Source organism: Fukomys damarensis, unplaced genomic scaffold (genome assembly GCF_012274545.1).
Source record: "Fukomys damarensis isolate Sample0158 unplaced genomic scaffold, DMR_v1.0_HiC HiC_scaffold_27, whole genome shotgun sequence".
Taxonomy (NCBI): domain Eukaryota; kingdom Metazoa; phylum Chordata; class Mammalia; order Rodentia; family Bathyergidae; genus Fukomys; species Fukomys damarensis.
This window is the reverse complement of record NW_022900939.1, coordinates 30,085,474-30,105,898: the sequence shown is the minus strand read 5'-3', so window position 1 is coordinate 30,105,898 and position 20,425 is coordinate 30,085,474. Positions and strand designations below refer to the sequence as shown.

The following is a 20,425-nucleotide window of genomic DNA, read 5'->3' as shown; positions in this document are numbered from 1 at the left end:
AAGTGAGCAGTGGGCACTTCTGGCAGCCTGCTTGGGCCTGGGCAGGGAGCAGAGGTCTGTGTTCTCTGGCCTTGAGCCCTCCCAGGTGAGGCCCCTACACTACCCTGACACGGTGTTCACTGTGTTCTTCTGGCACCCCCTTGTGGCCAAAGAACACAATGATGGGGACTCGGGGATTTTGAAGTAGAAGGTTCTTTCGACATTAGTATCTGGAAATATTTTCTTTATAGTTACCAAACAGCTTGGTCTCACAGAACCCTATGTGCATCCAACAATAAGGCAGGAGAGGGGAAAGCCCCAGAGTACTTGTAGGAACTCCACTCTGCCCAGGGGACTCAGCAAAACAGGCCTGGGAGATGGCCCTTTGTACCCAAGGCAAGTCACACAACCCCCTGTAGCTGGAGATGGCTGAATAGTCATGGTAGCACCATCATCTCCATGTTGTTTTGTACTGATCAAAGCACAACACCAACACTGGCCATCAGCAGATTACCCAGTGAGCAGAAGCCTCAGTTCATTCTCCTGAGCAGAGATTTCTCCCTGTGTCCCACTCCCAGCAGGAATGGACCATGACCAGGCCAGAACTGGTCCCTGAACAGAGACACCAGGCAGGAGTCCAAACAGCCTTGGCACCACCCCCTCCCCCGGCCCCCAGGGCTCCGAACACCTGGAGGGAGATGCAAGGAGACAAGGATGCAAGCATGGGACTGCTCCTGCTGCAGCGCCCAGCCAGAGACAAACATTGTGGGTGCCTGGGCACCACGATGCTCTCCACACCTGCTGTATCACTCGGGGTGGCTTGGCCCGTGATAGACTCGAGTATGGCAGCCTCTCCTGGCCTTGCCCACAGATGCAAACTATCACAGAGAAAGATCAGACCGAGGCCTCAGACAAATCCAACTCTGATCTGTTCCTGAGATCTGACTGGCTATCAGGAACAGCCAACTCGATAGGGCCTATCTGCATGGTCTCAGAGTTGCTTATAATATTTTAATCCTTTTTTTTAAAGTCTGAAAATAGAGGAAACTCGATCCCACAGGCAAAAGATACAAGATCAATGGAAAGGAATCGATCACAGGCGTCCAGAGGGCTGAATTTTAGGGAACAAGGCTGCCTTAGAAACTGAGAAATAAAGTAAAAGTAGTAATAAAATAATTAACAAGGCCAGGCATGGTGATGCACACCTGTACTCTTTGAACTCTGGGAGGCTGAGGTGGGAAGTTCACGAGTTTGAGCCCAGCCTGGACAACTTCACAACTTAGAGAGACCCTGCCTCAAAAGGAAAGACTAGAGATGTGTGTGGCTCAGCACCAAGGTCCTGGTTTCAACCTTTAGACATGAAAAGATAAATAAGCAAACAAGCAAACAAATATGTTTTTAAAATTAACAAAAATGAAGTTGTTCTGATTTTCCAAATGCATGCTTGGAGCTATAACCATCTCACTATTTCTATTCTCCAGCATGACCTCCAGAAGTTGGTTTGGCTTGCAAAAAGAGGAAATCCATTGTGGTTATTTTTCTTTTACTTCCTGTGTTCATCAGCTTTCTGTCACTGTAACAAAATGCCTGTGACGGTCACCGTATGAAGTGTTTACTTTGGCTCGGAGCTTCAGAGGTTTGAGTTCAAGGCTGCAGGGCTCCCTCACTTGTGGGCCTGTAAGGGGCAGCACATCACAGCAGCAGTGTGTGGTGGAACAAAGGCACTCACCATACAGCCAGGAAGAGATAAAAAGGCAGACTTCTGGGTTCAGTATCCCCTCAGTGACATATCCCCAGTGACCTTACTTTCTCCCACCAGGACCAACCTAATGAAGCTTCTAAGACAAGGACAGGACTGTATGACTGGAGTTGAGGGCCATCCTGGAGCCAAACTAAAACACTTCCCATCCTCATGCACCATCCAGAAAGGAGGTGAAAGTGAATCTTTCAAATGTTATTCATCCCCACATTATCTACTGTTTCAGTAGCCTTGAAAAGCAGAACAGGTCAGATGGCACTGCTCTGCAGGGGAAAGACCACTGCATAAGAAATCACGGGTCTTAGGTTCAAGCCCTGCTTCTACTGCTCATGTGCTGTGCTCCTCTGGTAAATTCCCCGATACATCTTCCCTGTGTTCACCAAATTAACACCAATGTCTTCTCCCCTCCTACCACACATCCCCTCTGGGATGCCTGGGGAGCACCTCTTTAGTACCGACTGACTTCCCTGTGGCCCCCAAGAGAAGCAGCCGGGCCCGTAACAAGTAATGAGTAACAAATCTCCCTCCTGACCGTGCCCAAGGCAAGCGGCTAACCTCTTAGCAGAGCAGCCATCAGGCGACCTTTGGCACAGGCCCAGGGTTGAAAGTCAGTGATTAATTCATAGCTGGAGGTGAGCACAGCCCACATCTGAGAAGTGCTCTGGTCACTGCTGGTGTGATTTTTCTTTCTTAGAATCCCAGGCAATTTCACCACGTCCTAGAGGCCACGGCACTGCGGGAAGCTTTACAGCAGGGGGTGACATTGGCAGAGTCTCCAGCTGGCAGTGCGGGAGGAGGGGCACCACCGAGAAATGTGTGGGTGGGAAGTTCTGGGAGTTCTGAGCCATTTGGTGGGTATTTACAGAAGGAGCAAGAGAAGGGAGATGTGCTGGCTGGACAGACAGTGGGAAGGAAACAGCATCCTAGGCTTCAGACTGCGGGACTTACGCTGCCTTAGAAGCACAAGCGGCGGGGCCTTGGAGGCCGTCAGAAACACTGTAAAGACTGTTCACTAAACCGGCTCATTCGATCAGTGACAAGGTGATGCTATCTGGCCTCTTCCTCAGAGTCACACTAGGTCAGGCGCAGCCAGCAGATGGAAGCGTGTCCCGATTTAAACTCGTGCTTCGTGGGGACAATGCGTGTGCACAGAGCTGCTGCCCTCTGTCTGCTTTCCCAGCTTCAGCTGGATGCACGGAGAGATGCAAGCACACCCACAGGCTTCTGTCTGAATCCAGCCCAAGCGAGGTGGGAGGTAAACCAAACGCAGACGTTGCCCAAGCCTGCCCAGGTTTGGAGTTAAGGTACAGTCAAGGTCCCTTGATTTTTGTTGTTGCTGCTGTTGTTGTTTTGTTTTTGAGACAGGATCTTGCTATGTAGTACAGGCTGGCCTCAAATTCATAGTGATCCTCCTGCCTCAGCTTCCTGAGTGCTGGGATCACAGGTGTGCACCACAAGGCCATGCAAGCTCCTTTGGATGCACTTGTTGGGCCACAGTGCTGTCCCCCCAGCTACAATGCCCAGGACTTTGCATGCCTGTCACTCACACTTCCAGTCAGCCCTCACCCCATGTGGACATTCGTTTCCTACCCGGATGATGTGCTGGACTCTTAATCTCCACCCTGGATGGGTCCTCACTGCCTACTTCCTCAGTTTCCCTGACCAGAGGAGAAAAATCTCCTTGGATCTCTTTGGTTCAAACTCCAGCCCCTTCCTTCAGATTCTAGCTGCCCTTCCTTTCCTGGTTTCAAGGTACCAAGACGCCCTTATCACACTCAAACATGCCCAAGTCACCAAGTCGATTTCTCACAATAAAGAATGAAAAGGAGAGAGAACTGATCGCGCTGACCAAAAAGGAAATTCCTAAGAAATAGCCACTGATCAGAACCTCTCCAGAGCCACATCTGAGAAGCTAGGGACACACTGGCTCCAAGCTCTGTGGGACAGGATGCAGCAGTCCTGGCCCTTTGCAGTGTTAAAGAGGAGCAAGGAAAGTCCCCACTGATCCCTGAGAGAGGAAGATGGTAACATGATTCTATATTCTTTTACTTTGCTTGATTTTGAAATCTTTCAGAGAAAATAAGCAGAGGAGAGCAAAGCACTGATGTTTCATATCAGTCAGGAGCACAGGCGCTGCGCCTTCCTAAACCTAGGAAAAGGGAGTGGGGGGAACAAACCTGTAAAACAGAGAAGGAGGAGAGGGATGTAGCAGTGGCTAACGGAGGAGACAGGAGCTTGATGCAAAAGCAAGATGAGGCCATGCAGTGGGAGCGTGGAGCCCACCCACACGGTGGCAGAAAGAGAGCAAGCTGCAGATACTGAACAGCTGCCCACTCTGCCCCTGTGCTTCTTCTAGCCAGACCAGTCCTTCGCCTTCAAGGAAGGGAACAGGCAATATTCCCCCAAAGACAGTGAACACTCTGCCTGGGAAGAACTGAGGCATGGGAGAATCAGGTGACCCCAAGTAACATACTCAGCCTACAACTCTAGGCCCCTTGCACCTTCTTAATCTAAAGTCTAACCTGTCTGGCACCCCAGCACCAGCATCCGTGCCCTCCGTCCTTCCTCCCATCCTGACACACACTACTCACAATTTCAGCCAAGCTTCTGATGAGGGGACAGACTAGAGGGACCGTTGCATGTGTCACAATAGAGAGAACAACACCAGGAAAACAAGGGAACCCAGACTCTTATTCCCAAATATGAATGCATCTAAAATGAATACATCAAAATTGAACACATCTAAAAACAGCAGCACAAAGAGAAGGATCCTGAAAAGTAAACCTGCTTCAGTGGATGACTCAGAAAATAGAAAAAACAATAAAGTCATATTAGTAACATCAAAAGTCAAAGAGATAAAAAATCAGAGGACAACAAAAATGTTTTAAACATTTATGATAGTGTACACCTGTAATTGAAGTACTCTGGGAGGCTGAATCAGGAAGACCCCAAGACTGAATCTAGCCTGGGCAGCTTAGTGACTTTGCAAGATTCTGTCTTATATAAAAAATTAAAACAAGGTCTGGGGCTATAACTCAGTGCAAAGGTCCTCAGTTTGTTCCTCTGTACAGAAAAAAAAAATCCTTTTAAAATTAAATATATAATTTGTAAAGTTGCATAAATATATATTATGCATATAACATATATATATATATAGAGAGAGAGAGAGAAAGAGAGAGAGAGAGAGAGAAAACAGAAGTCTGTAAAGTAGTTAAGAAAACCTCCCAGAATATAAAGCAAATATTCAAAGAACTGGAAATTCGAATAAAAGATAAGAGACAGAAGGTCAAAGAGGTCTAACATGTCACCAGGCAGTCCAAGAGGAACAATGCAGAAGAAAGAACATTATGAAAGGAATACATGAAACTGCTCTTATTTAAAGAAAAAAAAAACAGGTCTTTAGATTGAAAGAGCTATCGAGCCCCCAGAAAAATGAATGGAAAAAGATATGTACTTAGATTCATGACAATATGAAAGAAAGAAGAAAATGCTAAAGTTTTTCGGAAGAAAGTAATCACAGTGGGTAAAGAATCAGATAAGCCATGCCACAATCAACCCTGCTTGGAATCAAAAGTGACTTCAAAATCCATTTTCAGATATGTGAGGATGAGAAAGTTCATACTCATCTACCTGTTCTGAGAAAGACACTTAAGGAAGCAGTTCACTAAAATGTGAGTGAAAGACAAGAAAGAAAAAGACATAAGATATACACTGTGCTAAAGCTCACCCAAGAGTCCAATGGAAATTCATCCCTACCATGATAGGTTTTCTCTAGAAACCTATGAGTTCATTTTAGGAAAGTCCATGTAACCTTAACTGTATTCTAAACAGTGGCTGAAATCACTATGATGGTGACACACAGTAATGACGTGTAAGGAAAATAACTTTCTTCTCTCAAGGAAAGCACGTGTAGAAATGTCAAAATTAACTGATTTAAAAGGCAATAGTGCAAAAAATTCTCAAATAGTGGACTTAACGTATTGGAATGTAATAGACAGGTAATATATTGACCAGTAACAGCACAAAGGAGGTGGGTATATGGCAGTAATACTACACGCTGTGGTATGGATCTGGAATATCCCCCCAGACTCTCATGTGCTCAGAGGTGAGGCTTCTGGAGGGTGGCTGTTGGATCACTGGGGCGCTATACTCACTGGTGGATTGCACCGGTGAGTCCAGCAGCTGAATATGCTGTTGGGAGGTGCACACTGGTCAGAAAAGGCAGATCACTGGTGCTGTGACCTGGAAGTATGTATCTCCCTCCCGTCCCCCTCTGTTTCCTGGCCACCATGATGTGAGCAGCTTTCCTTTCCCAAGTTCGTCCACCATGCTTTTTCTGTCTTGGAGACAGCATCTTATGGACTAAACTACGACCTAACATAAACCTTCTCTCCTTTAAGTTGTGGGTATCAGGTATTGTCTCAGTGATGGAGAAAGTGATTAAGATACCACACAAAAGAAGGAAAGTGAATAGAGCTCTATAAATGCAGTAGTCCTATGCATCACAAGAATTAAGGCCATATAAATCTGATGCTTATTTTGAACAAGTTCAAATGTATTGGGTAAACTCTGGAATGACTACTTTTTAAAAATCCCAAAAGGCATAGTGGGAAAAAAATTCACTAAAAATTAAAATTCTACCTTATAAAGTATTCATGTAAGGCAAAAATAAAAAAGGAATAGAGAAACAAAAAGACATAAGAAAACTAAAAATAGTTAAGTGAAAAATATAAACTCAATTATATCAATGGTAATATTAAATGTTAGTGAATGGATAAAACAATACAATCCAAAAGCAGAGTATCAGAGCATATAAAAACATGCTCCAACTATATGCTGTAGAGGGAGACGTCCTTTAGCATCAAAGATACAAACAGATTGAAAGTAAAAGGATGGCAAAATGTTTATCGTGCAAATAGTAGCCAAGAGGAAGCTAGAGTGAATATCCTGATACTTACTAAAACAGACTTCAAAACGAAAATATTACTAGAGATCAAGAGGGATACACCGTTAAAAACTGTAAATGTATGCACCCTTAATAACAGAGCACCAAAATGCATGAAGTAAAAGGGATACAAAGAAAAGGACAAGTAAACAATTCAACAATAACAGAGACTTCATGTTCCAATTTTAATAATAGACAGAACAACTAGACAGAAGGCAAACAAGGAAATAGAAGACTTGAACAACACCAAAAACCATCTAGACCTAACAGGTATCTATAAGACGCTCCTTTCAACAACAGAATATACATTCTTCACACATCCTAACCAGTTTGATACTTGGATGAAAGGGACAAATTTCTAGGAAAACACAGATTTTCAAAACTGATTCATGAAGAAATAGATAATGTGAATAAGTCTATAACAGTATAGAGAATTAGTGGTCAATAAACTACCCAAAAAGAGAAGGCCAGACCAAATGGTATCACTGCTGATTCTGCCTGCTAGCTAAACAATTCATATTAATTCTACCCAAACTCTTCTATGTAATAAGAGAGAACACTTCTAAAGTTACTCTATGAGTTCATCATATCCTGACAATGAAAACCAGAGAAAAGTGTCACACAGAAAAAAGAACTAAAGACTAATAGCTCTTATGAATATTGAGAGAAAGAAACCCAAACAAAATATTGGCAAGCCAAATCTAGTGCATAAGAAGTAATATAGGCATGACCATATGGAATTTATCCCAGAAATGCAAGGTTGCTATGGCATCTGAAAATCAGTCAATACAATACATCATAAATGTATAAAACACAAAAATCTCAAGTCATCTTAATGCACACAGGAAAGTATTTGGCAAATCTAACGCATTAATGTTAAAAACACTCAACAAACTAGGAATAAAAAGAATTTCCTCAATGCAATAAAGAGTATTTAGCAGTAATACTCAGTGCCACAGGTACTTCCATAAGGACAGACTTAGGGATCAATGGAACAGACTTGAGACTCAAAAATACAACTATGTATCCAGGTCAGCAGATATTTAACAGTCAGTAGTGCCAGGAACATTCCTAGAGAAAGAACCATCTTTTCAACAAATGATACTGAGATAACTCGATACTCACATGCAAAATATATAGATGCCCCCACACACACAATGGACCAGAGTGCTAAACAGGGGCTGATCAAAAAAACATTAGGGAAAAAAGCATGGGGTAAATAAACGATCTCAGACTTGGCAAAACACAGAAACAAATTCTCTCAAATGTGGCACTAAAAGCCTAAGCACAAAAGTAAAGGCAAATGGAAGAGCACCGAAATTTAAAAATTCTATGCTTCAAGGGATATCGCTAAGAAAGTAGAAGGACAACCTGATAAGGGACTTGTATCTAGAATTTATAAAGAATCTTTACATGTCAATGCTAAAGATAGTAAAATCCCATTAAAACCACTGGACAAAGAATTGAAATAAGGCTTTTCTCTAAGAATGTTATATCAACAGTCAAGGGAAGGGCCCGGGATACAGCTCAGCGGTTCGGTGGCCTGCCTTGCAAGTGCAAGGACCCGAGTTCAATCCCTGGTACTAAAAAATTAAACAAGTAAATAAATAGTCGAGGGAAAAAAATGAAGAAATGCTCCGCATTTTTAGGCATCAGAAAAATGCAAATAAAAACCACAACGAGATACCACTGTGCAAGCGCTAGGATGGTAAGCGTCAAAAAGTGAGCTCAGAACAAATGTTGATGAAGCTGAGGAGGAAGCAAGAGCTTCACAAGCTGCTGTGGGAATGGAGAAGGGCGCAGTCGCTTCGGAAAACAGCCTGGCAGTTTCTGGAACAACAGAGAAAAGACAGAGTTTCTCAAAGAGTGAGACAGTTTCTCAAGAAACACTGCGCTTACCAGATAACCTAGGCACTATCAGAGAGAGACAAAAACACGAGTCCACATAGAGTACATGAAGATTTATAGCAGCACTGTCCCTGGCAGTCAAAATGTGGGAGACAACCTAAGCGTCCCACAAATAAAATGAAGTGTAGTCTAACCCATACAACAGCGCACTACCAAGCCACACAAAGAATGAATGAAGTACCACACGCCACACCTCGGATGGACTCTGAAAACATACTGAGTGCAAGGAGCTACTCACAAAAGTTCCCAAGTTATATGAGTCTATCCATATTAAAGTCCAGAATGGGAAAATCTCAGGGACAGAAAAAAAAGTTACATGGGTCCTTAAAGGGCTGTGTGACCGTGGAAAATGGAACCCCAGAGTTCATTTGTTTGTCTCTGTTTTTTTGAGACATGGTCTTGGTATGTGACCTCAAACTTGTCATCCTCCTGCCTCAGCTTCCTGAGGCTGAATATGGGCATGCACCACCACACCCAGCTAAACTGTTCTTTTTGTGGTGATAAAAATGTTCTAAAATCAATAATAATAACGGTTGCCAATATCAAAGACTATAACAAAAACGGTTGGACTGTATACTTTTAATGGATGTGCTGTGTGAGTTATATCTCAATAGAGCTGTGTAAACAGCTCTTCAGCTGCCAGTTTATAGAAAATACAGGGGGCAAAGGAGTTAGCACTGTCACAAGGAAACCACAGCGAAGTCACAGCCAACTCTAGTTTGTTTCAAAAAATCACTGGTATGAAGGAAATATAGGGAACATAATAGGATAGAAGCTGTGCTCGAATAAAAGCCTGTTGAAAGGAAATACATGCAAATGTGCACCACGTTTGGATTCCGATTCTATCAAATTTATAATAAAATGAACATTTTTGAGACAATGAGAAAAAGTCTGAATATAGGCTGAATGTTAGATAGTGTTAATTGTTTTTAGTTTTTATTGGATGAACAAGGATGGTATGTGTTGTTTTAAAGGTCCTTATTGGTTGAGATGCCTGAAGTTATTTAGAGAATAAATGATAAAAGAAAGATTTATTTTGGTCTACAGTGTCAGAGATTTCCATCCACGTCCCCATTTGGGGCCCTATTGACTTGAGCTGGTGGCGCTGCAGCACATCATGGAAGAGGAGGACGTGGAGAGGAGGCCTGATGGAGAGCAAGAGGCAAAGAGAGACAGAGAGGCTGGGGTCCCAGTGTCCCCAGTGACCTGACTCCTGCAAGTCCCCCCTTCAACAGTGCCAAACTGAGGACCAAGCCATATGGGCCTTTGAGACAGTTAGGGTCCAAACTGTCACAGGGAGGATGTACCAGGCGAGCCTAAATGGAGAAGTGTGTCAGGCAGAAGGGGGCTAAGCAGACTTGGCAAACAGATCTGCGACTCTGGACAGGATCCTTCTCCAATAAAGGACGTCACAGGGGACAACTGGGGAAACACGAACAGGCTCTGGAAGATTAGGTGGTCGTAACACGTCAAGGTCCAAGCCTTGGTTTGAGGCTGCATCACAGCTCTGCAGGGGGATGATTTCACTGGCAGACATTGTGTGTTCCAAGAATTCAAGCGTTTCTGTAATGATTCCAAAGAAAAAAACTTTCTCACTGTATACTCTCTTAAAATGCCAGGAAAGTTTGATGGGGTGGGATACAGGTAACTCCAAAGGGCCAACAGGGCCACCTGACACCCTTCCCCCAGGGCAGGGAGGATGCTGCTGTCCAATGCTAATGGCATAGATGAGAAAGTTTCCAGGAATCTAAGGGCACAAAACCACCACCAGACAGACTCAAAGAAATGGAACGAAGCACCAAACGTGACCTAAACATTAGTTTTCCCTTTGCAACATCAAGAAATGATGCTTTACATGATTAAATCAATGAATAGCACTTTAAGTGCATTGCTTCGGGGTGTGGGGGGAGAGTCTCCATCAAGGGAACTTTGAAGAGAAACTGCTAGTGATGTTATGTCTCAGAAATGAGGAAGGAGTAGGGGAGGGGGGTGGGGAGGGAAAAGGAAAAACATGAGAAAAGGAAAAAATGGAAACAAAATCTTTGTAAACAGAGAAGGGTGAAGGGAGGGCAGGGGAATGGGGGAAAAATACAAAGCAAGGTGGTTCCTGAAAAGGTACAAGATCCCAATGATGAATGTAACTGTGCTGTATACATAAAATGTACCAATAAACTCAATGGGGAAAAAAGAAAAGAGGAAGCGGTGCAGGGGCTTGGGGGACTAGTACATTTCTTTAAATGTTTTTCTGTTGTATTTTATTGGGAGTTACATGGATGAAAATGTAAAAGGGAAGTTGCTGAGATAATCTTGCTGGGCAAAGACTCCATATCCCTCCAGGCATTGCTCATCCTCCTGTCCTCAGGGTGAGATTAGTGGAGTTGACATTGTTGTTTCCTTGGGGGAGGCCACGGGGAGCCAGTGAGCTTCATCTGGCTCCTTGCTCCTCTAAAGTTCCGTGTGGAGAAGACCCACCACCTGAGTCGTGAGTCATCCAAGGACAGACAGAGGGCCTGACGACTTGAAACAAGGAGAATTTTTAAATAGCAGGGCATTATTCTGTGGAAGGGTTAAGGAACTTTTCCTAAATTGACATGTAATAATTATGCAGATATGTAGGGTACAATGTGATGTTTCGGTCCATGTATACATTGTATAATTATCAGATCCAAGTAATCAGCATATCTGTCACCTCACATGGGTAGCACTTCTTTTTAGTGAGAACATTCAGGATCTTCCCTCCTGGATTTCTGAAATATACATTACTGTTAACAATAGTCACCCTACTGTACAACAGAAGACCAGAGCTGCTTCTTCCTCCTGTATCTTTGTACCCTTCCGCTCATCTTTCTGCCTCCCTTCTCCTCCTGCTTCCCAGTCTTTGGTGACCACTATTTTACTCTTTTCTATACGATCAACTTCTTTGGATTCATATATGAGTGAGATCGTGTGGCACTTCTCTTTCTGTGCCTGGCTTATTTCACTTAACAGTGTTCTCCAGGTTCATCCAGTATGCTGTGAATCACAGGATTTCACCCTTGTTTTGGCTTCGTAGTATTTTGTTGGGTATAGGCACCATGTTTTCTTCACCCATTTGTCTGCTAGCTTGCTTCCACATCCTGGCTATTGTGAAAAATGCTGCGGTGAACATGGGCATGCAGGTGAGTCTTTGAAAGACTCAAAGGGTAGTGAGTAGTGCTGGATCATATAGTAGTTCTAATGCCAATGTTTTGAGGAACCTCCATACTGTTTTCCATAGTGACTGGACAGTTTACCTTCCCACCAGCGGGGTGGAACAGTTCTCTTTTCTCCAAATCTTTACCACACTTGTTACTTCTTGTCTTTCCAGTAATAGTCATTTGAATTGGGGGGAGAGGATATTGTAGTGTGATGGCTGGTACTGTGCGCATTTCTCCACACATCTGTTGTCCTCTGCATGCCTTCTTTTGAAAAATGTCTATTTAGGTCTTTTAATTTTTAATTGGATTATTTTAGTTCTTTACATCTTCTAGATATTAACCCTTTATGAGTAGTTTCTGTATATACTCTCCCATTCTTAGGCCATCTCTTTACTCTGGTAAGTGTTTCCTTGGCTGTGCTGAGGCCTTTTAATTCAATGCAACCCCATTTGTCTCTTTGGCCTTTTGTGCCTGCCATTTTGGATCCTTGTCTCAAAAATCTTTTCTATTTTTAAAACTACTCTCAGGATAAAGAAAAACTTGGAAAATGATGAAGGGTGGGGCTTTTGTTGCTGTTTTGTGGATTAATGGGGAATAAACTCCCCACTGTGTGCTCTGAAATGTGAATGAAGTCCGATCACCTGTGGGGTAGCAGCTCGGTCCAAATGCAAGCACAGTGCCCACCCCACGTGCTGTCCCTGTGAGGCCAACAGCATGAATCAGTGATGAGTGAGTGACTCAGGGGACAATTTTAGACACAGGCAGGCTGACTGATTCAGAAGATGTTGACAAGGGGTGGAAAAGGGGGTCCAGGCTGCATCTCTGGGCTTCCCTTTCTCCCAGTCACCAGCTCTTTCCAGTTGCTATTTCAGGATATTTTCAACACTTTACCAAGGAGGCTCAGAAGCCTCCAAAGGTGGCCTTGTCCTCCAGGTCCCCAGTGACTCGGAGCACATCGGGAGTGCTCACGGGTTGGTAGGCTGGGGAGTAAATTTAGATGCAGACCCATTTTGCACCCTTCTTTCTCTGAGTAATCTGTTCTGCCAAGTTTCCTCCTTTATAGTCAGGGAACAACCAATTACCATGAAAATCAGATGAATAAATATTGAAGAGAATGTGTTCAGCGTCTATTTTGGTGTCCTCACAGCAAGGAAGCAGCGTTACATTTTTAATTAAGTCTCCTGTTTCCATTTTCTTTTCAGCCACAGCTATACTCCTTAGGATCAATTAAACTAGATAATTAGATCCAGCTAAAAGCCCTCTAAAAGAACAGTCATCGCTAGGTATGACTTGACAAATGTTCTCCTCGGTACTATAAATTCCTCCTACAAAATTAAAATTTCATGAATAGCAGCACCTTGGGTATTGGCTTGCATGGACACCTGGCTTAACTCTATTATTACAATACACCTTCTTGATCCGGTTTGTGACTGTATAATTAATATATTATTAGTTGTGCATATATTTTTAAAAATCATACTTTGGTCCATACAGGCTGAGTGAATTGAAAAAATTAATAAGCTTTGTTCCATATCATGACATATTTAAGCAGACTTTTTAGCATTTCATGCTTTCAAATATCAAATATTTTCAACTGAAATATTTGTATTTCCAAGAATTACTTGCATAGTTCCTCTCCTATTTTCTCCAAGGTGATCACGACTGAATTGTTACACTGCCCATGCAAGTAGAAGGAACTAATCGTATTTAAAAACCTCATTTGTTATTCTACATCTGCTAGGAGGTGCAATCCTTGCTCTAACCCCATCCCCCAGTGGCTTGCTTGGAGACTCAATTCCTAGACTCTAAGAGCCTAAGTTGGTGAAGCATTTATCCAACACTCACTGAAAACCTGCTGCATGCCAGGTACTATTCCAGGTGATGAGGGTTACTGCAATAAGCAATTTTCTACCTTTACAGAGATCGTGGTCTAGTGCTGCAGTCCCCTACCTTTGTAGCACCAGGGACCAGCTTAGTGGAAGAGAATTTTTCTATGGGTGAAGAGACAGGGGATTGGTTTCATGATGATGCAAAGGAGGATGTGGCCTAGAGCCCTCACATGAACAGTTCACAGGAGGGTTCTAGCTCCTATGAGAATCTAATGCCAGGCTGATCTGATAGGACGGGAACTCAGGCAGTGAGGCCAGCGATGAGAACCACTGTAAAGAGATTCTTCACTGGCTCTCCCACCAGCCCACCACTCACCTCCTGGGGTGCAGCTCCCATGGGGATCCCCTGTCTAGTGGAAGGGGGAGCAAAAAATAAGCAAATAAACAAATGCTTGTTTGTGATAAGTGCATTGAAGCAAAAATAAATCAGAATAAAGATATGGGGAGTAATAAGGGGAATCTGCGATACAGCAGTTAGATCAGAGTTCCCTGATAAACCCTCTCTGATATGGAGCAAGCCTTGCTCACTCCGAAAGTGTATATGGCCTCAATATGCACCCATTTTCCTATGGATGACTCTAGTTTTTCATTCTTTATGGTTGAGTAGTACTCCATTTTATAGAAAAAAAGACATCTCTCTCTCTCTCTCTCCAACTGATAGGCAAATGGGCTGTTTCCAAATTTTAGCTATCACAAACTGTGCCACTATAAGCATAGGTGCGCATATATCACTGTGGTATGATTCTTTTAATTCTTTTGGAAAGGTACCCAGCAGAGGAATAGCTGGGTCAAATGGAACCTCTAATCCTAGTTCTTTGAGATATCTCCATATTGATTTCCATAGTGGTTGCACCAGTCTGCACTCCCACCAACAATGGAGAAGGGTTCCTTTCTCCCCACAACTCCACCAGCATTTGTTATTGGTTGATTTCTTGATAGCAGCCACTCTTTCTGGAGTGACATGGGGTCTCAGTGTTGTTTTCATCTGCATCTCTCAAATGACGAGTAATATGGAACATTTTTTTCATATATTTATTTGCTGCTTTTACTTCTTTGTCTGAGAAATGTCTGTTCATTTCAGATGCCCATTTTTGAGTTGGGTCTTTCTATTTGGGGGCCTGATATTGTTGAGCTCTTTATATATTCTAGATAATAGTCCTTTGTCTGAGGAGCAGCTGGTAAATTTTTTTTCTCACATTGTAGGTTATGTCTTAGCTCTGTTGTTTATTTTGCAGTGCAGAAGCTTTTTAATATGATGAGACACCCCCCCAGTTGTTGATTCTTTGTGCTAGTTCCTGTGCTACTGAGGATTTGTTCATAAAGTCTTTTCCTATGCCAATGTCTTTAAGAGTTCTGCCTAACCTATCTTCCAGTAAGTTTAGAGTTCCTGTTTTGGTATTTAGATCTTTAATCCACTTGGATTTTAGTTTAGTGCATGGTGAAAGATAAGGGCCTAGTTTTAATCTTTGGCAGGTTGAAATCCAGTTTTTCCAACACAATTTATTAAAGAAGATATCTTTCCTCCACTGAGGATGGTTGGCTCCTTTGTCAAAAATGAGGTAGCTGAGTACTTCTGGAGTTGTTTTCATATCTTCTGATCTATTCCACTGATCCCTGGGTCTGTTTCTTTGCCAGTACCATGCTGCTTTTATCACAGTGGCTTTATAGTACAGTTTCAAGTTGGGGATTGTGATAACCCCTGTCATGTCTCTGTTGCCTAGAATGGCTTTTGCTATTCTAGGTCTCTTATGGTTCCAAATGATTTTTGGATTATTTTCTCTAGTTCTGTGAAATATACCATTGGAATTTCAATTGGGATTGCACAGAATCTGTATAGCAGTTTTGGTAGTATGGCCATTTTCACTATGTTGATTCTCTTAAGTGAAATAAACAAGACACACATGTAAAAATACCAGATAGTTTCTCTGGTGTGAAAAAGTAAAAGTGTAAATTGTATAACTGTATACAAATTGTATAACTGACATTGTGAAATAGGAAGAAAAGGGCTAAAGGTATAGGGGAAGTGGGAAGGGTAGGGGAAAGGAAATAAGGGACAAGAAAAAATATGAGAAAAGGAAAAAATGGAAACAAAGTCTTTGTAAATAGGGGAGGGTGGAGGGGGTGAAAGGAGGGCAGGTGTATGGGGAAAAAATGAGAACCAAGATCTGTCTTGTAAGGGTACAATATCCCAATGATGAATGCAATTGTACTGTATACTTAAATACTTATCAATAAGATAAAAAAATAGGGCTGGGGATTCAGCTCAGCTGTTTGGTGGCCTGCCTTGCAAGCTCAAGGACCCAAGTTCAATCCCAGGTACCCCACTCAAAAAAAGATAAAAAATAAAAAAAGGTAAGTGTGACCACACCACCTTGCTACCCAGACCAGCTGAACACGCACACAAAAGCAACAAAGACAATTACGATGAACTTCACTTATGAACACAGACTCTGAAAAAACCTTAAGAAAACCCAACAACATATTTCACAGTTACTACATGTCAAAATAGCAGTTGCAATAGGATCGTGACATCGAGGAATAAATAAACTACTCCTATAACTCTGCATTTTAACAGATTTAAGAAAAAAACACATTATTATCTCCAATGATGCTGCAGAGAAATTTGATGTACTTCAATACCTGTATATGATAAAAGTAGTTAGGTAATAATGTATATGTAAGTTCCACCAAAGCAGAATTTTTCTTGGTAAATGGTTCACAGATACATACCAGGTGCTAAAATGATTATCTGGATTGAGTTGGCATTCAGTTGAATGAATAAATGAATTCCTTTAAGCTGAAAAGGACAATGTACCAAAAGCCAATCAAATTTTCCTCCTGCTCCTCCTCCTCCTCCTCTTTCTCCTCTTTCTTTTCTTCTGGTTCTTTGAGATAGAGTTTCACTGTGTAGCCTCGGCTGGCCTCAAACTCATGTCAATCTTCCTGCCTCAGCCTCCTGAGTGCTGGGATTAAAAACATGGACCACCGAGCCCAGATCAAACCTCCTTTTAATACAACAGAGCCTTGAAATCTTCCCTTACGGAGGGGTGCAGATAAGGATGTCCCCTCCTGGTCAGTTTTTGAAGGTGCCGCATGCAGTGGGGCCAGAAGAGGTGCAAGGAGAGTTTGGCAAGCAGGAGACAGACCACCAATGTTCATGAAGACACCACATTTCTCTTCCCGCAGCAGTCATTGTTGAAGAAGAGTAGCTAAAATAATTTATTGTTTACAACAGGAACTAAAACTAGACACCCTAGGAAACAACATAAAGGAAGAAACAAGAGCTTTCTGGAGGGAATTTAACAACTATTAAAGATGCCTTAAAAACAGAGTAAGTGGAGGCTTGGACCATGTTCAAGGATATGAGGATCGAACATTGAAAACCATCTGCTCTTCCACAAGATTAATCTATACAATCAATGCAAATCCCATCAAAATCATAGCATGTTTTTGGTGACTGGGCAAACTGACTCTAAATAAAGAACAAAGGGTTAAGAAAAGCTAAGACCATTTGGATAGAGGAGAATCAACAGGAAGGACTCACATCACCAGATGTTACAACCGCTCCAGATTTCTAACGATTAAAACAAAACACATGAGGAACAAGCAGTCAGACCAACAGACTAGAACCACAAGTCCAGAGGCAGAGCTGAGGCCAGAGGACCCAGCATGTTATAGAAAGGGCATTGAGAATGGAGAAAAAGGAACGACTTGGTAAATAGTGACAAAACCAAAATGGCTTCACAGTGTAGTCAAAAGTACCAACAGCTGGAATTCAAACCTAATTGCGAAAGGTGAAACTACAAAGCTAATAGACAAAAATATTATACAGCATATTTGCAATTTATAAATAGAACAGATATTAGAATACAGTATTATTTGCAATATATAAAATTTAGAACTCAGAAAAGGAAAAACTGATGCAGTTGGCTATTCTCCAAAGCAATACTTCTATTTGATGAAGAACATCATAGGCAAAATTACCATATAACCACAAAAGACAATAGCAACAGCAACAAAAATCCCTCCCCCCAAAAAATTTCAAGAAAACTCAGTAAGAAAGTCAAAAGAAAAATATGAGTAAAATATAAGAGTATAAAATTTCCAGGAGATACCCAATCTAACCTACTAATCTGCTAATGACACACAATCAAAGAGTTGCAAATCAGACAACCAGACCTCGCCTTACTCCTTACTCCCACTCGTTAGCAAAATTAGAGCCTCACTGTGGAGGGAGAGCGAGGCTGCGAGGCCCCTCGAGGTCTGCTGGTGTGGGCCTCCATGGTGCAGCTAACATGGAAGCAACTGCAAACCCTACTGAAACTAAATGTGTGCAATTGCAGGGGCCAAAAACCCTACTGACACCTGTCCCTGTGAGACTGCCCCAGGTACAGAAAGAAACCTGTGTGAGGTCTGCAGCAGCTTAGACACCCTCCTCCAGAGAGCTGAGCAAGGGAACGTCTCTACCTACGACAGAGTCCAGGCAGCCTTCTGACATATCTCAGAGCACCTGATGGGGTTAAAACAAAGAAATATATATATACTGAAGGCGGACTGGAAGGAAGTGGTCACATTTATTAGGTTCCACCCATGGGAAAGTGGTTGCTTCAGTGGAAAGGAAAGAGAAACTAAACTGGGCACACACTGATGTTTCAAGAACATCACAAGTGGAGGTGCATGGGCACCTCAGTCTAGAGCCCAAGGTAACAATGCTCCTACTCCCACCTGGACCACACACCCAGGGAAATTGTGTTCCAGTCCAACCAAAGACTAAAGCTTCACTTCTGTAATCAAACATTTAAATAATTCTACTTAAATAATTTTACCTTGCTTTTTTGTTTTAACCAGATAAGAAGATTTAAACAATTATGGAATCTACTCAATAGTTAAATTGATTTAATTGCATTTATTAAACTGAGTATTTATTGGACGAGGCCCTAGGTGAAGTCAAACACATATGTTGACTGGAAGGTGAACAATTCAGCCTCAGTAATAAAATTATTCAGATGCAACTGTATGGCTATGCATCATAACTTCTCTGAGTTGGAAAATAATCGACTAATTAATGACGTTTCACTTACTGGCCACCATATTTGAGAACTGACATAAATATCTCAGCTATTCAACTTTTACAAATTTGAGATATACTCTAAAAGTCTAGGAACCTGTAATCCCAGCACTTGGGAGGCTGAGGCAGGAGGATCACTGTGAGTTCAAGACCAGCCTGGGCTACATAGTGAGTTCCAGGTCAGTCTGGAGTACATAGTGAGAACCTGTCTCAAAAAACCAAACCAAAGCAAAACAAAACAAGCCTAGGAGCCTGTATCTCTTTGTCTAATGGGAATGTATTTGGAAGAAAAATGTTCTCTTTAGAGATTTTTCTCTTAATAATTATCTTTATGGCTTTATAGTTCTGTCTTTCACATTTAAATTTTAATCCCAACCACAAGAACTTCTGAATATGATATGTGATATGTAATCTCCATATCGTAAGCCAAAGTTTCTGTATTTATTTATCTTAAAGTTCAGCCTGGGCCATTATAATTTTCCACGTTTTATGACTCATATGTGGCCCCAACCACATATGACAACCACTGCCTCAAGGCATAAGTACCCTGTCCCTGGCAGGCACACATGCTAAGTAGAGATAGTTCAAGGTAGGTAGGAGCCGATTAAAAGACCCTACCCCATGTCTCACCGTGCCTTCGGGGTCCACCAGTAGCAGGTGCTTAGCCTGTCCATTGTGCATGCCCGTGAGAACGAAGGAGCCGGGGTTGGTGGTGCTCTTTCTGACCAGGAAGTCTCCATCTTTCTCCAGCAGCCCCTCTGCCTCCTTCCTGCTCATTTCTCCCTGGTACCAAGGCTCAGCTTGCAGCTCCTCCAGTATCTTGGCATCCGGGGCTCTGGGTGAGACAGGGCTGATGCACTCCACAGAGGCGGCCTTGCTCAACATGGTCCCCAGGGCCTGGTTCTTGAGAGCATCTTCAAAAGGCTCTGTCAACAACAACATTGGCCATCAATAAGTCAATCTCAGAAAGAGCAAATCATAAAAGTGTAATATAAGAGATGCAACTGCAAATGTACCTCCTCCAGAGAGGGTAAAACTAGACAAAGTCGATTGGCTGGGAAGATAACAGGAGTAGCATAACAAGGTTTAAAAGTAGAGCCCAAATTTGGCATGCTTTTCTCTGGTGATTCTGCTTTCCCCACAGTAGCTGGGAGTTTTGATTTGCACCAAGGATTTGAGCACATCCATGGTCTAGCTAGGGGAATGAAGTCATTGCTGCACCCTCAAGAGGCCATGCGTATTTTACAGCACTTCCTTTGCTTGGAACACCAGCTAGCCTCCTTAGGGAATTCTGAATAAGATCTTGCGAAGTTCAGAGGAAAAGACAAAGCTACAAAGATTGGATTTAATGCAAAGCTAAACCGAGCCCACTGAATGTTTATTTCAAAATCTTTGAGTGCCTCCTGTGTGACTTTCTGCAGGCCAGCAGCTCTGCCACCTCTTAACTTTATCCATTTCCCTAAAGCAACAGGTTTTCATTTGAGTGCCTGACATGGAGCTCGGCTTTATCCCCTTTGGAACACACTTCCCGCTGTTGTCTATCTGTGAATGCTTCAGACTACTGTTCCAACAGCAAGGAACATCAGTGGCAGAAGAAGTACCCAAGCACATTTAATAAAATTTCAAAGTCAACTTTTCTAATAAGGTAGCACTGTGGTATGCAAAGCACTCTGAAAAGCACACACAGTGCTATGCAACTAC

At 42.6% G+C, this 20,425-nt stretch overlaps 1 protein-coding gene across 1 annotated transcript in view; it reads right to left on the bottom strand.

Moving 5' to 3' along the window:
* Positions 1-20,425, bottom strand: part of Shc3 (SHC adaptor protein 3) — a 153,850-nt gene that overhangs the window by 10,410 nt on the left and 123,015 nt on the right. The window contains exon 11 of the mRNA XM_010607587.2: positions 19,355-19,650. Within this exon, the coding sequence (XP_010605889.1) occupies positions 19,355-19,650 (296 nt within the window). The remainder of the gene's footprint in view (positions 1-19,354; positions 19,651-20,425) is intronic.